Consider the following 16,909-nt stretch of genomic DNA (forward strand, 5'->3'; position numbering starts at 1 on the left):
GGCCCGAGAACCTCCCTCCCTGAGGCCTCAGTGGCCAACCTAGGGTTTATATTCTGAGCGGAGTCTGAAGGAGGAGTACTTCCCATTCTTCCCGAAGGGGCTCTGAGTCTGGTGGGCTTCCAGGTACCGATGGGGCCGGCTGTTCTGGGTCCTCCCCATCATCCTGCCGGCCTGGGCCTCCATCCTCCCCATCCTGTGGGCAGGGAGGGTGCTCGGGCAGAGCCTGACCCCACCCACCCCACGCCTGCCCGAGCACCCTCCCTGCCCACAGGATGTGGAGGGTGGCGAGTCTCCTCCAAATAACAAGTTGGCCGGATCCGGACTTCGTAAAAATAGCCCTGGTTCAGCCCAGGCTGAAGTGGGGCTGGACGTGTGCTCCAAGGCCACAGTCTTGGGGACTCAGGGCTCCCCCAGCGCAGACCTCACCCGCTCCTGCTCCAGGACCACCTTCCAGCAGCTCCGTGGGTGGTCGGGGGGCTGCCTGCAGGGGCACAGAACTCTCAGCAGGAGTCGTTTCAAGCTTTGGGTGCTGGCCTCCTCGGCAGGCCCACGGGAGAAGGCCTTCAGCCAGCACCGTGAGAGGTGGGTGGCGCCTTAGGGATGCCGCCCAAGCCCTGTCTCCTTGATGACCTCGTGCCGGCCCTGTGAGGAGGGGCGCATCGCCCATCTTGCAGAGGAGGGAGTGAGGCTCAGCCCCAGCTTCTCTGGGTGAGCCAGGGGCTCTGACTCCTCCCACTCGGCCCTCCGCGGCCCTGCCCCCTGCCCTGGCTCCCTGCCCGCGGCTCCATTGTCCCAGACCTGTGGGCTCAGCACACGTGAGCTGACCGAGGGCTTCCCCACACCCCGACCACAGGATGTCCTCGTGCCGGGAAAGCCGGCCCTGCCGAGACCAGGGGTGGGGCAGCCAGTCTGCCCAGAAAGCTCTCCTCCACCAGACAAAGACTGTGGGGTTGTGGTTGCTGAGCCCAGGAAGCTTCTAGGCCGGGTGGTCTTTATTTTCAGCAGAGCTTCCCGCTGGCTGGAGAAGGCTCTGTGCCCCCATCTGGGACATGGGTCACCTGTCCAGGCCTTTGCCTGTGCTGTTCCTTCTTCTTCTTCTTTTTTTTTTTTAAATTAATTAATTAATTAATTATTTGGCTGCGTTGGGTCTTCGTTGCTGTGCGCGGGCTTTCGCTAGTTGCAGCGAGTGGCGGCTACTCTTCGTTGCGGTGCAGGGGCTTCTCATTGCGGTGGCTTCTCTTGTTGTGGAGCACGGGCTCTAGGCGCGCAGGCTTCAGTAGTTGTGGCACACGGGCTCGGTAGTTGTGGCTCGCGGGCTCTAGAGCGCAGGCTCAGTAGTTGTGGCTCACGGGCCTAGTTGCTCCGCGGCATGTGGGATCTTCCCGGACCAGGGCTCAAACCTGTGTCCCCTGCATTGGCAGGTGGATTCTTAACCACTGCGCCACCAGGGAAGCCCCTGTGCTGTTCCTTCTGCCAGGAATTTTTTTCCCTCCAGGCCCTACCTAGCTGTGTTCAGGCCTCTCTGCTGGCCTGTGACAACCCTGAGGGCCGGGAGACATCCTTTCTCTTGGCTCCCCAGAGCAGAAGGGAGGGCTGGAAAGATGGATTGTGTCTCCCTGCTAACCTTGGGTTCCCTTGTCCCCAAGGGGAAACCCTGAGAGACGAGAGAGTCCAGGGTCGGGAGGGTTGCTGTGTCATCTTGGGCAAGTTCTTCCACCTTCCAGTGGCCCCAGCTGTACAATGGGACAGATGGTAAAACTCAGGTTGGGACTTGGTGACCTTTGGCGGGACAGGGGTGGGGATGGGGTGTGGCTGTCCCAGCAGGAGTCCATCTGAAGTCCCGGGTGCCTCTGCCCACCCAGAAGAGCAGGCAAGAAAGCTAGCGGGGAAAGCACTAGGGGGGCTGCCTTCCGGTTCTGCTGTGGACAGGACGATAGGGATGGACCAGGATGGCTGAGGTCTGGCCGAGGCCTGGCTCACCTCCTTCAGCCCCTCTGCACCCACCCAGTGGGGGCTTGGCCAGTGCTCCTCCTTGAAGGGGGAGAACAGTGTGCTGTGGATCTCCACTGCCCTCTAACTAACACCAAACCTGGTACTAGGGGTTAGGGCCCGATCTCCCTCTGTGGCCTCACCTCCCACTGCTTCCTCTCTATCACCTTCCCAGCCTACAGCCTCACAGCCTCACGCGTCTTCCTGCTGTCCCCGACACACACTGAACTTTCTCTGACCTTTGGAACATCAGCTGGGATCTTCCGCCTTCCCAGCCTGGCCGCCTGTGGTGTGATTTAGAGCAAGGACTCTGGAGTCAAATTGGGGTATAAATTTTGGCTTAGCCACACACTAGCTGTGTGATGTCACTCCTTTTAGCCTCTACTGTGCCCTCCATAAGATGAAGATAATAGGGAGAATCAAATGAGATAATCTGTGCTTATGTCCAGGGCACATCCCTGGGCCTTGCCTATAATAAATGCTCCATAAATGGTAGCTGCAATTATTATTAACAATAAGCATTATGCCTCATTAACCATTATACAGTCTTATAAGATTTGTAATTTATATTTTAGTATACTTGATTTTAAGTAGTATCATAGCAGTGAACTCCTATGCAGCCTTCAATGCCCTGCTCTGCCATCACTGCCTCTATGAAGCCTCCCTTCATTGTCTTGGTAGGATTTGGCCCTCCTTGCTGGTTCCCTGGCATTTTAACTCTTTAAGCTGGGCAACCCATGGACAGGGTCTGCTCCTTGGCCAGACAGGGGGGCAACTCCTATTCTGATTCTTTCTGCCCACTCCTCACCTAATACAGACAGGCATAGAGGGAACAACTCTTCCTTCTCCCCTAACATGTGTAAGTCCTGATGAGACTGAAATCTCTTTCCAGCCCATATCCTGGTCTGATCTCAGGCAGGTCCTGGGAGACAGACCCAGCAGGAAAAATTCTTTTTCTAGATATGAGGAAATAATTTCTACCCTGACTGATCTAAACAAGGGCCCAGTGTTGACTAAGGCTGACCCACTCTGGGCAGGGCGTGGCATTAAGCACCTTACGCGCATTGTCTCATCCAGTGCTCAGAGCAAGCAGGGAGTTGCTATTTTTATCTTCATTTTACAGATGAGGAAGTTGGCGCGCTGGAGGTGGCTTAGGTTCATGAGAGTTGATTGTTAAATTTTCAGGAATTGTGTGAGCTGGTTGTTAAGCACAACCGTTATTACAAACTAAATTATATAAACTTACAATTAAACAACATCACAGCATAGCACAGGGAGATCGGCTCGGTGCTTCGCGATGACCTAGAGGGTTGGGATAGGGAGGATGGGAGGGAGGCTCAAGAGGGAGGGGATATGGGGACACGTGCATGCATATGGCTGATTCGCTTTGTTGTGCAACAGAAACTAACACAGTATTGTGAAGCAATTATACAATTATACTTTGTATAATTATACTCCAAAGAGCTATTAAAAAAAAAAAACCAAAGATAGTAAACACTCAGAATTCATCACCCCGTAATTATTTTGCTACCTTTCACTATTACCTGTGTTCTTAAGGTTATTTATGTCTGTTGGATCTAGGTGGTAGAAATACTCTATGTACAACTCTGTGACTGCATCTGTCTTCCCAGCTCTGATTAGTGACATCACATTGGTAGCTTGAAATCAGACCATGGTGGGAGTATTTGCACCATGGAAACGGGCAAACACTACACATCAGGACTCCCCCCGCCCCCCGCCTCATTTTTGGAGAGCCAGTTGCTAAACATTTATCAGCACACCACTGAATTGAGGGACAGAGAAGTTGTGACCTGCCCAAGGTCACCCAGCTGGGAAGGAATAGAGCTGAATTCAAGACCAGGCACTGCGTCTCTAGTGCCCAGATTTGTGCACCTCTCTGCTGATGCTGCCCGAGGCCCCAGTCACACAGTTGGGATTAAAAGATTGCCCCCCACACCCATACACGCTCACCGTCCTGCTCCCTGGGATAAGTGAGGGACAGTCGCGCTGCTCCAGCCCAGCCTGCTCTCACCTCCTTGCCTCCTTCCTCCCCTCCCTCTATCTCTTCTCCTAGGGGCTCAGGTCTGTGAGGGAACAGCCAGACCCTGTGAATGTTTAGCTTGGCCGGCCGTCTTATCTGCCCACCCGGCCTTTGTCTGGCCATCTGCCCGTCAGCTGTGGGATTGCCTTCCAGGAGGAGGAATCAGGGGCTGCCTCCCCGCATGACCTAGCGACTACCCTGCGTTGCTGGACTCTTTATCCCCCCTGGGACCTCGAAGGCCCCTCCCATACTGGTAGTGCCATCCCCACAGGGTCCTCTGAGACTCTGCTGCTCTATTGTTCTGGAAGAACAAAACCAGGTCACATAACTCCTCTGCTCAGCATCCTCTGGTGTTTTCCTTTCTCACCCGTAGAAGCCACAGTCACCACAGTGAGCCACAAGTCCCCACCCCATCTGGCCTTTCTCCCAGGGTCCCTCTGCTCCAGCCACTCTGGTCTATTTGTTGTTCCACAAATATGCTAAGCACATTCCTGCCCCAGGGCCTTTGCACTTGCTGTTCTCAACCCAATATTTGCATGATTTGTCTCCTCATCTCCTCCAGGTCTTTGCTGAAATGTCACCTCTGACCTTTCTATTTAAAATTTTAACATCTGTTTTCTTTTTCTCACACACTTTTCCTATCTCCTGTTTCTGCCCTTTTTCCCTCCTTAGCATGTGTCACCCCTTGACATACTATATTTTTTATTTCATTGTTTCTCACTAGAATGAAAACTCCAAGAGTCCAGGAATTTTGGTCTTTGTTGAATGGATGAAAGGATGGATGAATGAATGATTGAACGAATGAATGAATGAACAAATGAATGACAATGTTTCCAAATGTCAGGAAAGTCTCTGCAGTCTGCTGGGAGTGAGGGTGGCTGTGTGATCTGGCAGGTATGAGACTGGGGGTTCCAGGTCCAGTTCTGCCCCAATTTGCTGTGTGACCTTGCGTAGGTCCCTTTCCCTCTCTGAACCTCTTTTTCAAGTATAATAAGGAGAGTAGCATGGCAAAGTATAAGGAACACTGGCTCTGGAGTCAGACAGGGAGTCAAGTCCCCACTGGGACATTTACTACCGGTGGGGCCTTAGGCAAGTCACTTCTCTCTGTGTGTCTCCCCATCTGTGAGGTGGGATGGGGGTCGGAAAGATACACAAGATGCTGTGTGGTGAGCCCCTAGCACAGCCCCTGACAAGTAGAAAATGTTGAATAGTGAATAATCTTTACTCTTTTAAAAAGTACCCGAAGGGCTCACCTGCCACTGGGCGTTGAGGAGGATGGAGTCGTGGAGTCTCCTAACCCAGAGGGCCTGTCCCGCCTCCCCTGGGCCCAGGTCTGGCCGAGGTTGCCCCTCTCGGGCAGCGGCTGCTTCCTCAGCAGGCACTTGGCCTCTCGCTGGGTGGTCTGGGCGGGTGGGCTCAGCCATGAGACCCATGTGCCACACCTGCCGCTCTCCTCTCCCCACGCAGTGTTCATCTGCAGCTTCATGGTGGCTGCGCCCATCTTTGGCTACCTGGGTGACCGCTTCAACAGGAAAGTGATCCTCAGCTGTGGGATTTTCTTCTGGTCGGCCGTCACGTTCTCCAGCTCCTTCATTCCGCAGCAGGTGAGGCCTGCCCGGGCTTTCCACCCGGCATTCCAGCTCATCCCGTCCGTGTGTCCTGGTTCCTCCAGCGGGTGGCAAGTCTGATTGACCTGTCCTAGTCTAGACTGGGGTTCCAGCCTGTTGGGTCCAAGTATGGTGGGATGAGGGGGTCTTTGAGTACTTCTATACACTGGCCCTACCGATTGGGCTTTCCCCTTGCTGGCCTTGAACAGAGGGAATCACAGCCCTGTGTGGCATCCTGACTCTCTCTGAGCTGTTTCTGATTTGGGGAAGATGCAAGGATCAGCGGGGCAAGTCTGGCCAAGGAGTCAGGACCCTTGGGTTCTAGTTCTGGCTCTGCTGTCATCTTGCTGTGTGACCCTAGATACGTCACTACCCTTCTCTAGGCCTCACACAGTTTGCTCTTTGTCCGACCATCAGCCAACTCCCTGGGTCAAAGTCCTAGGGAGACAAACATCAGTTCAGTGTAAGGAAGATCTTTCTTTTTTTTTTTGGCCACACCCTGTAGCTTGTGGGATGTTAGTTCCCCAACCAGGGATTGAACCCGGGCCCTCAGCAATGAGAGTGTGGAGTCCTAACCACTGGACCGCCAGGGAATTCCCAGGAAAGAAGATGTTTCTTACTTGGCTCCCACAGTTCTGGATTTGAATATCCCAATTCTGTTGCCCACTCAGCTTTGTGATCTGGAGAAACTTAACTTCTCTGAGCCTCAGTTTCCTTATCTTTAATTGGGGATGATACTTCGTAGTATGAAGGGTGGTTGTGAGAAATAATTGAACTCATGAATGTCCAGACCCTGACACATGGCAGGTTTCAACAAATCATTATTTCTGTTCTTTCTTCCAATGAGGAGATATGTTGCTCTGAGAGGTGGTGAGTGTCCCATCACTAGGGGTCTTCAAGCAGAGGACGGACAATCACATGATGGCTACTATAGAGGGAGATAGAGGAAGAAGGGGAGGGACTTCCCTGGTGGCGCAGCGGATGAGAATCCGCCTGCCAATGCAGGGGACACAGGTTCGAGCCCTGGTCCAGGGAGACCCCACATGCCGTGGAGCAACTAAGCCCGTGAGCCACAATTACTGAGCCTGTGCGTCTGGAGCCTGTGCTCCGCAACAAGAGAGGCCGCGACAGTGAGAGGCCCGCGCACCGCGATGAAGAGTGGCCCCCACTTGCCGCAACTAGAGAAAGCCTGCACGCAGCAATGAAGACCCAAAGCAGCCAAAAATAAATAAAATTAAATCTTTAAAAAAAAAAAGAAAAGAAGGGGAGAAGACCAGGATTTGCCTTCAGGGAGCGTTCAGCCTAGGGGACAAAGGAGGAGACCCTGGCCTTGGGAGCACCCAGGCCTGTGGATGGGAAGATGTGACAGGAGCTCCCATGTTCAGAGCCTTCAAGATAAGCAAAGTGCTGAAAGTCCTCACTGAAGAGAGAGCAGTCTCTGACATCCATGTGGTCAGGGAAGACTTCCTGGAGGAGGTGGCAGTTGAGCTGGGCAGGCAAGACAGGGAGGTTAGGCCTCTTGGTGAAGATAGCACAGGCAGAGGGAGCAGCCCCATGGAGGCAGAAATGGTGGAGTGTGTTGGTAGATTGAGGAGACGAGTGCTTTGGCTGGAAAGGAAGGCAGGGACCAGGTCATGGAGAGCCTTGAATGCCAGGTTGGAAGGCTTGAGCTTTCTCCTGAGGGAAGTGCTGGACCCTGGAAGAGTCTGAAGAAGGGCAATGGTGAGTCAGATTTACACTGATTGAGAGGAGGTTGGAGGTGAGGGCAGAGAGAACTAGCAGGTTTGGGGGATACAAGTTTGCTTCACGGGGCAGCTTCATAGAGAAGGGTCAGGCCAGGTAATAAGCTCCAGGCCTAGGACTTCCCTGGTGGCGTGGTGGTTAAGAATCCACCTGCCAATGCAGGGGACACAGGTTCGAGCCCTGGTCCGGGAAGATCCCACATGCCACGGAGCAACTAAGCCTTGCGCCACAACTACTGAGCCTGCGCTCTAGAGCCTGCGAGCCACAACTACTGAGCCTGCGAGCCACAACTACTGAAGCCCGTGCACCTAGAGCCCGTGCCCTTCAACAAGAGCAGCCACCACAATGAGAAGCCTGCGCACCACAACGAAGAGTAGCCCCTACTAGCCGCAACTAGAGAAAGCCCGCGCGCAGCAATGAAGACCCAACGCAGCCAAAAATAAATAAATAAATAAAAACCCAGGCCTAGAACGTCAGGTAGAGCCTGATGGCCACAGTCAAAAATGGGGACTGGACCAGAAGAAGCTTCTGGACCCCCTCTGGGTCTTGTCCTGCCCCTGACCAGGCCCCTCATCATCTGACCTCTGGGGCTGCTTCTGGGATTGACCAGTGAGTACAGGACCATGATGTCAAGGCTGGGCCCCACTCTGGGTGTGTGGAAGGAAGGGAGAGATGGGGAGAGAAGATGAGCAGAGGCAGAGAGAGAGACAGACGGATCACCCCCAATTAATCTATGAGTTCATTGCAGTCACAGTCTGAGTCCCATGGGGGTTTTTGGTGGACCTTGGCAATGTGATTCTGAAGTAAATCTGGCAGAGAAAGTGCCCAGGAACAGCCAAGAACATTGTGAAAACAACAATGAAAGGGCTCTTGTCCTATCCGTTATCAAAACATGGCTATTCTAATGAAAACAGCGGAGGGATAAACTAAGAGATCAAGGAAATAGAGTCCTCCTTTCTATGGGAATTGAGTGGAGGATGAAAGTTGCATCTCAAATAAATGGTTTTGGGAGTATTGACTCTACATCTGGATGGAAGATAAAGTATGGTCTGTATTTCTAACCATACTTCAAAATAAATCCCAGCTAGGTGAAAGTAAAGTAAAAGGCAAACCATAAAAGTCTAGAACTAGGGCTTCCCTGGTGGTGCAGTTGTTGAGAGTCTGCCTGCCAATGCAGGGGACACGGGTTCGAGCCCTGGTCCGGGAAGATCCCACATGCCGCGGAGCAACTGGGCCCGTGAGCCACAACTACTGAGCCTGCGCGTCTGGAGCCTGTTCTCCACAACAAGAGAGGCCGGGACAGTGAGAGGCCCACGCACCGCGATGAGGAGTGGCCCCCGCTTGCCACAACTAGAGAAAGCCCTTGCACAGAAACGAAGACCCGACACAGCCAAAAATAAATAAATAAATAATTAAAAAAAAAAAAGTCTAGAACTATAATTCAACAAGAAAAAGACAAACAACCCAGTAGAAAAAATGGGCAAAGGATAGTGACAGGCACTTCCAGGGGAAGATCCCCCCACAGGCAACATATGTAGGAAGAGATGGTTCTCGGCTTCTTGAGTAATCAGGGCACTGCAAATTAAAACAACAGTGAGTTACCATTTCACACCCATCAGATTGGCGGCAATTAAAAAGGCTGACAATACCAAGTGTTATTCAAGCTACTAGTGGTAGTGTAAATTGGTAGAGCCTCTTTGGAGAGCAAAGTGGGGCAGGATTTTGTAAAATTCTGTGTACACCCCACAACTACTTGGGGGTATATGCCGAAGGGAGAAACTCCAACTCGTGGACACAAAGAGACAGGTGCATGTAAGGATGTTTGCTGCAAGTTTTGTAATAGAAAAAAAAGAAACTAAATGACCTCGACTTGGGGGACGCCCAGATAGAATGGGGTGTATTCGTACTATGATCTTCTTAGCAGCAAATGAATGAACTAGATCTATATTAACCAGCTGAAATGGGTTTCCAAAAGATGAGGGAAAAAAATCAAGTTGTGGGACAAGATGCATGGAATGGTCTTTTTTTTTTTTTTTTTTAAAATATTTATTTATTTTACTTTTGGCTGTGTCGGGTGGCACGCACGATCTTCGTTGCGGCACGCACGATCTTCGTTGCGGCACGTGGGCTGCTCTCTAGTTGTGGCATGTGGGCTCCCAGTCCCCCAACCAGGGACCGAACCCGCGTCCCCTGCATTGGAAGGTGAATTCTCAACCACCGGACCAGCAGGGAAGTCCCAGGAATGGTCTTTTTATGTTTATTTTTTGAGAGCACACAGGGGACACTAAATGTTGTTCCTTGGTACCTGTATGTGCAGGCAAAGGTAGAGAGGAAGTCGTGACAAATGCACAAAATAGCCAGTTCCTGGGGGAGGAGTGGGGATCAATGGGATCCCTTGTCAAAGAGGTCTTATCTGCCTGCTCTTGTACAGAGGAGAATAAGGAAATCACTCCCATTCTCTTTCTCTTTCTAAAATATAACAAACATAAAAGATAAAAGAATATTTTGTATCATTCTGGGATGGACTAGCCCTTCTTGAGCAAGATGTGAAATCCAGAAGCCATTAAGGGAAAATCAACAGCTTTGACAGCATCAAATTAAACAGCACAAAGCTTCTGTATGCTGAAACTCCCCATAAACAAAGTGGAAAGAAAGATGATGGAAAATATTTGTGACCTATCTAATAAATGTCAATTCCCATGATATATAAAACGCTAACAGAAACTAATACAAGAAAGACAAAGAACCCAACAGAAAAATAGACAAAGGCTGTGGGCTGATGCTTCTCAGGGAAAGAAGCACAGGCAAGGGGCCAGGAGAAGGAAGACTCAGAGACGGAGGGTGAGAGCGAATGAACTATGGAAACGAGAGGTGCAGAGATGGATGGGCAGGACCAGCGACACAGAGAGAGGGCCGGGAAAGAGAAGTGCAGAAACAGGGAGACCCGGAGGAGGGCTGGATGTGGGCAATGCTGGCCGGATGGGTGGTCAGGGTGGGGCTGGGGAAAAATGACCAGGCTTGGTTCTCAGGCCCTGGGCAGCTGGGGGACGGAGGGGCTGGGTCCACATCAAAGGGGTAGAACCACTGGCAGCTGGCATGGCCCCACCCTTCCCAGCGTAGCTGGGCTTTGCTCTTTGATGTGTGCATGGGGGAGGGGCACTGAGCCCACTGGGCGGCACTGAGCCCACTCTCCCTTTACACTGAGTGCTCAGTGCTGCCAGGGTCAGCCCAGCTGCCTGGTCAGGGGATGGGACACAGAGTAGGGGTGGCTTGAGGCTCCCAAGATGGGGCCAGAACCCAGGGAGGAAGTCTCCCAACGGGTCGGGGTGGCAGTGGAGACACAGGCTTACATCCCCCGCCAAACCTACAACTCTCAGCCCCTGAAAGTCCAGCTCCATCCCAGCACTGGGCCAGCTAGACCCAGTCAGACCCACTATTCAGAGGCAGGAACTGAGGCCCAGAATGGCCTGGGGTGTAGTCGTTGCTGCGGCAGGGATTGGGCTCCATCCTCTCTCCTGTCTCCTGGGCCCTGCCGCGGGTAGGGAGCAAAGCGGGGAGCAGGGGTGCGCAGGCAGGGGAGCAGGTGGGCCCCCCAGCGCTCTCCGCCCTTCCCCACAGCACTTCTGGCTGCTGGTCCTGTCCCGCGGGCTGGTGGGCATCGGTGAGGCCAGCTACTCTACCATCGCGCCCACCATCATCGGCGACCTCTTCACCAAGAACACGCGCACGCTTATGCTGTCTGTCTTCTACTTCGCCATCCCTCTGGGCAGGTGAGGATCCGGGCCAGGTCCCTTCGGATTTCTGACCACTCCCTCTCCCTGGAGTTTGGCCCTCTGTGACCTAAACACGTGGGCAGGCAGCCTTGAGAAGCGCCTGGACCAGCTCCCTGGCTGGCTGGGGGGCGGGGGCTGGTGGCCTGCTAGACTGGTGAGCACCCTCTGCCCCCGACGCCCTACCGATCCCTGCCTGACCGTGCCGTCCTCTCTGCAGCGGCCTGGGCTACATCACCGGCTCCAGCGTGAAGCAGGCGGCCGGAGACTGGCACTGGGCCTTGCGGGTAAGGACACCCCCAGGCCAGCCGTTGCCCAGGGTCGCCCAGAGATTCAGGGACAGAGCCTCAGCCGCCAGGCTTCCCACCTCGCGGGCCTGGGCTCTTCTCCATTAGTTCACTTTGTGGCGTGAGGGGTGCCAGACCCGCCCCACTCAGGGGCCCCAGCCTGTGAGGACGAAGGAAATTCCACGTTCACGGCGGCACTTCCTGCTTTGAGCTGCGGCACCGTGCTGGGGAGGGGCTGAGACGAGGCCTCTGTGTGAGGGCCCCGGGGTCTGGAGCCACTTCCTGTCCTGCAGGAGGATTCAGCACAAGTCTGCCAAGGCCCCAGGACAGTGCAATCAGAGGAAACAGAGATCCCCAGTCTTGTGAAGGAGAGGAAGCTTAAGACAAAGTGTTTTTTCCTCAAAAGCAGGAAGGAAGCAGCTTCCGTGGAACTTTTTGGTGGGGGCGGCGAGTGGAGAGGAACTCCCCAGACCGTGGGCTCCCAGGCCTGGTGGGGGTGGGTACAGATTTCCCTGTTCTCATGAGCTGGTGGAGGAACTGGTATACTGGAATCCAGACTCCCAAGATGTGCCCTTTCCATCTGGAGAGAGGCCTGGGGCCTTGGAGATTCAGTTCTCGGCACTGGGCAGGATGCAGGGAAGACCCAGAGGGACTCCTGAGCCTCTGTTCTCCTGGAACCCACACGGGCCCCTCCCAAACGATAAGCTACCTGATATATTAGCTGGAAGCTTCATGCGCAGCCAGCCCCTTCTCAGTGCCCCACCACCACCAGGGTGAGGAGCTGGCCTGGGAAACTTTTCCAGACCCAGGGAGGGGGGCAAGAGCTGGTATCTGGCTCCCTGTTCCCAGGAACTCTCCTCTCCCAGTCATCATTCCATATGTCTGCCCACCTACCTGTCTTCCTTTTGTTGCATCGATCACCCGTCATCCATCACTCGTCACCCATCACCCATCTACTCATCCATCCTCCTGTCCTTCCATGTGTTAATTCATCCACCCAGCAATCTATCCATCCAACCATCCATCCATCCATCCATCCATCCATCCATCCATCCATCCATCCATCCATCCATCCATCTCTCTGACTATTCAGCCATCTGTCCTCCCTCCTCCATCCATCTGACCATCCCTCTCTCCCTTTCACTTTCAGTCCTCTCTCCCATCCTGCCCCTGGTCGGCACAGCCCATTTTGAGCCCCCAAGCCCCATATGCTAGCCTCACCCCCAGTGGCTTTGCCCAGTCAGGAAGGCTGGGCAGATACTAGCCCAGAGGAGGAGCCCGGGGCCCAGAGAAGGCGTGGCTGGCCTGCTCCCCCTTCCAGGTGCAGCAGAGACAAAGACGCCTGGGCCCTGGTGTCCTAACTTGGTGCACCCTGACCCACCAGGTGTCCCCCATCCTGGGCATGATCACAGGAACGCTCATCCTCGTCCTGGTCCCGGCCACTAAGAGAGGCCACGCTGACCAGCTCGGGGGGCAGCTCAAGGCCCGGACGTCATGGCTCCGAGACATGAAGGCCCTGATCCGCAAGTGAGTGCTGCTGGGAGGGGTCCGGTGGGAAGAGGGAGGGGCGCCGAGATGAGAGGACCGCACCTTGCAGGCTGGCCCACGCAGCCTGCTCGGCCGGACTCCCTGTCCACGGTGCTGGGGCCACGAGTGTTTATGATCCCTGAAGCCAGAGCCTTCACCCCCAGAGCCCGTAGGGAAGGCGTTTGAGGCCTTCTGTCCCTGGGGGAAGGAGTGAGGGAGGAAAGCCTGCCTCCCGGGCCCGACCCTGCCAGCTGCGGGGATGCTGGCCCCCGCTCAGTGTTGCTGCCCCGGCCTCTCCCCAGCCGCAGCTACGTCTTCTCCTCCCTGGCCACGTCGGCCGTGTCCTTCGCCACAGGGGCCCTGGGCATGTGGATCCCGCTCTACCTGCACCGCGCCCAAGTCGTGCAGAAGGCGGCGGAGACGTGCAGCAGCCCGCCCTGTGCGGCCAAGGACAGGTGCGGCCAGGCGGGCTCAGTGGGCGGGCGGGGATGGCGGGGTGAGGGAGGCCGCCGGCCCCTCTACCCCGGCCCTGCCCCCTAACCCGTGCCGCACCGTCCTCTGTCTCCGCAGCCTCATCTTCGGGGCCATCACCTGCTTTACGGGTTTTCTCGGGGTGGTCACGGGCGCAGGAGCCACGCGCTGGTGCCGCCTGCGGACCCAGCGGGCTGACCCGCTGGTGTGCGCCGTGGGTATGCTGGGCTCCGCCATCTTCATCTGCCTCATCTTCGTGGCGGCCAAGAGCAGCATCGTGGGGGCCTATGTGAGTGCGGTGGGAGTGCCAGGGTGGCGGGGGAGCTGGGCTCTGGAAGAGGAAATGCAGTCTGACTTGGGCGGGGGACCCCCCACGGGGAGGCTCCAGTCCTCAGTCTGCCCCTGCTCTGGCCAGGGCTGTGGGCCTGGCTTGAAGCCTGTAGCTAATCCACAGATTCCCCGTGAGCCTGACCGCCAGGAGCCGGGGTTGGGGGGGCTTCTGGGGGCTCCCGGCCAGCAGCCAGCAGCCTGGGGCCAGTGGCGGGCAGAGCGCCCCCTGATGGTTGCTCTGGTCTCTCCCGGGCAGATCTGCATCTTTGTAGGGGAGACGCTGCTGTTTTCTAACTGGGCCATCACGGCGGACATCCTCATGGTGAGGCAGGCCAAGGTTGCCTCGTGCTGACCGGGGCCTCTCGACCTCTCGGGGCAGATGGGGAGGGTGGGTGAAGGGGTGGGAGAGCCAGCCGGGCTTGTGAGCGGGGAGAGGGGATCAGAGATTTGGGGGTCTGCATCGGGGCAGGGCCTGGAATCAGAGGGTTGAGCAGGCAGAAGGGCAGGATGTGGGGACTGGGTGCGGAGGGCGATGTCTGGAGGCTCCAGTTTGTGGCCGGGAGCCTGGCAGTGCCAGGCTGGCACCAGAGTGGTGCTGTCTGCCAACGCTCCACCCCAGGGTCTGAGCTCCCATGGACTCTGCCCTCCCGGCTCAGCCTGGGCTCCAGGCGCGCCTGCCCCAGTGCCCGTGGCTGGGTCGGGCAGACAGAGGCCGTCTTCACGGGGCCAACAATGGGCTCCAGACCAGGCGGCCGGGGACAAAGGGCCATCTGAGTGGCGGCAGGGGCTTGTGTCCTTGGGCAGGGACGGGAGCAGCCTGGGAGGAAGCAGGAGGGGGCTGCGGCCTCGATAACAAGCGGCAGTCTGGGGCAGGGGTGGTGGAGGGGGTGCTGACATCTGGTCCTGTCCTCAGGGATCCTCCAAGTCAGGGCCGGGAGAGAGTTGGGAGAAGGGTATGCAGGGCACCGGCGGTGGGGAGGGTGGGAGGTGCCAGGGTGGGCCCTGGGGGCAGGGGGAGGAAGGACTCCTCATGGGGCCACCTTCAGCGCACTTGGGGTTTGGTACCAGAATATGGGTCAGCCTAGGAGATCAGAGTCTGCCTGGGCATCAGGCCCCTGCTAGCTCCCCTCCAGGAAGCCTGCCTGGCCCCGCCCGAGCTTCCCTGTGTATGTGCTTCACCTGGGGTGGTCTCCCTCCAACACCGCCCCCCTCACCCAGTCCCTGGCTAAGGGGGTGATGGGCGGGAGGTCTGACTCAGCTCAGTGCCAGGCGGGGGTCACTGCACATGCGGGAGTGAAGGCTGGAGTGAGTTTGCCTGAATCAAATGCCCTTGGCGGTAGGCAGGACCCCCTCCTCTGCCCCCAGCCCCAGGGGCAGCCCCAGATGCTGACAGGGTTTGGGTCCCAGGGAAATCATGTCCCATTTTATTAAGTGTCACAGCCAAGTGACTAATTATTCCTGGAAATGGGGCCACGCAATCCAGGTCTTCCCCTCCCCGCCAGTAACTGGGTGCCCCGTGGGCACTGGCTGTTCTCACAGACTGTCTACCAAGGCTGGGGCTCGGACTAGATGAGGAAGCTGAGCTCGGGGGCAAGGGGCTGCCCAGGGCGCCCGCTGACGTGGCTGCTGCCCGCCCCCTGCTGCTCCGCCACCAGCCCCTGTGTCTGACCTTGGCCCGCCCAGCTTTAGAGCTGCAGCCCCTGTGGGTCGGGGCCTGCTTGGTCTGGCGGGGGTTCCGGGGGCCCAGCGGCTCTGGCAGTCCATGCTGGGGGTAAAAGTGGAGGCTCTTCGAGGCAGGGTCCTGCTTCACCACCATCACCCATCCCAGCCAGCCCAGGCCTTGGCAGGTCCCCAAGGAGGGGAAACCAAGATGGGTCTTTAGCTTGTAGGGAGGTGAGGGCAAGACTGAGGCCAGGGTTCTGGTCCCAGTGTTGCCACGTGCAATCTCTGTGCCCCCGGGCGTCGGTTTCCCTGTGACCGGTGCATTTGGCTCCCCGCCAAGGGCCAAGTGCAGACGCTAAGGCAGCCTGGTCTCAGGAGCCGGGGAGGACCCAGGAGAACAAGTCAAGACACCAGGGCAGGAGTGAGTCTGAGGCCATGGGAGCTTCAGAAGTGTCGTGACCCCTGGGATGAGGCCAGGTGGGCACACCTGACTCTGCTGGCCTCTGACCTGCTGCCTCTTGCACAGTATGTGGTCATCCCCACCAGACGGGCCACTGCCGTTGCCCTGCAGAGCTTCACGTCCCACCTGCTGGGGGACGCCGGAAGCCCCTACCTCATCGGCTTTGTGAGTACTGGGGGCGGGTGGGGTGCAGGCCTTTGGGAGGTGGCCCCGCGCTGACATCCACCCCCTCCCCCATTCCACAGATCTCCGACCTGATCCGCCAGAGCACCAAGGACTCCCCGCTCTGGGAGTTCCTGAGCCTGGGCTACGCCCTCATGCTCTGCCCCTTCGTCGTGGTCCTGGGTGGCATGTTCTTCCTGGCCACCGCGCTCTTCTTCCTCAGCGACCGCGCCAAGGCTGAGCAGCAGTGAGTGGGGGGGGTGAGGGTGGGCCTGCTGCCTGCTGGTGGGTCATCGGGCTGACAAGGTCCCCGCCCTCCAGATGCTGCCTCCATCACAAGAGGGAGCCCATGGTGGCCCCGGGGTTTTTGTGGTGGTTCTAGGTGGGTTTTTCTCCGGAACGAATGGTTTTCAGGGTTGGGGCTCCGCCCCTTCTTTTTCCTCTCATTTTCTGACTTCTCCTCTCCTCTTTACTCTTCTCTCTCTCTCTCTTCTCTCCCCACTCCTGGGCTCTCCCACCTCCCTCTGGGGCTGACGAGGTCCCTGCCCAGCACATCCGGTCCGCCGGCCCCCGCGATGCGATGCGCCAGAGCAGTGCCCGGGCCAGGCCCCCGCTGATCCGCCACCTTGACCCCCGCCCGTCTCTCCCCCAGGGTGAACCCGCTGGTGATGCCGCCCGCATCTGTGAAAGTCTGAGGCAGTGAGTGTGGGTCGGGGGGCTGGGGGCAAGACTCCTTACGGAGGGAAGGGGCAGGGTTAGTGGGGGGGGGGCACTCAGCTCGCCATGGAGGGGTGTTCTGGAAGCAGGCGCAGCTCCTGAGTCACCTCCTGCCTGAGAACATCCCAGCCCTGGCCTTGGCC

The 16,909-nt window shown here is 56.8% G+C and overlaps 1 protein-coding gene across 10 annotated transcripts in view; it reads left to right on the forward strand.

Moving 5' to 3' along the window:
* Positions 1-16,909, forward strand: part of SPNS2 (sphingolipid transporter 2) — a 35,620-nt gene that overhangs the window by 16,717 nt on the left and 1,994 nt on the right. For 3 of the 10 annotated variants that reach the window (XM_036835463.1, XM_036835464.1, XM_036835466.1), the window contains 10 exons: positions 5,498-5,634; positions 10,999-11,150; positions 11,371-11,437; positions 12,822-12,964; positions 13,267-13,419; positions 13,535-13,724; positions 14,022-14,087; positions 15,954-16,052; positions 16,133-16,296; positions 16,644-16,748. In XM_036835463.1, the coding sequence (XP_036691358.1) occupies positions 5,498-5,634; positions 10,999-11,150; positions 11,371-11,437; positions 12,822-12,964; positions 13,267-13,419; positions 13,535-13,724; positions 14,022-14,087; positions 15,954-16,052; positions 16,133-16,296; positions 16,644-16,748 (1,276 nt within the window). Of the gene's footprint in view, positions 1-1,895; positions 2,316-5,497; positions 5,635-10,998; positions 11,151-11,370; positions 11,438-12,821; positions 12,965-13,266; positions 13,420-13,534; positions 13,725-14,021; positions 14,088-15,953; positions 16,053-16,132; positions 16,297-16,587; positions 16,749-16,909 lie in introns of those variants that run through there. The other 7 variants (XM_036835468.1, XM_036835469.1, XM_036835467.1 and 4 more) reach the window with 6 other exon arrangements.

This window comes from Balaenoptera musculus, chromosome 20 (assembly GCF_009873245.2).
Source record: "Balaenoptera musculus isolate JJ_BM4_2016_0621 chromosome 20, mBalMus1.pri.v3, whole genome shotgun sequence".
Classification (NCBI taxonomy): domain Eukaryota; kingdom Metazoa; phylum Chordata; class Mammalia; order Artiodactyla; family Balaenopteridae; genus Balaenoptera; species Balaenoptera musculus.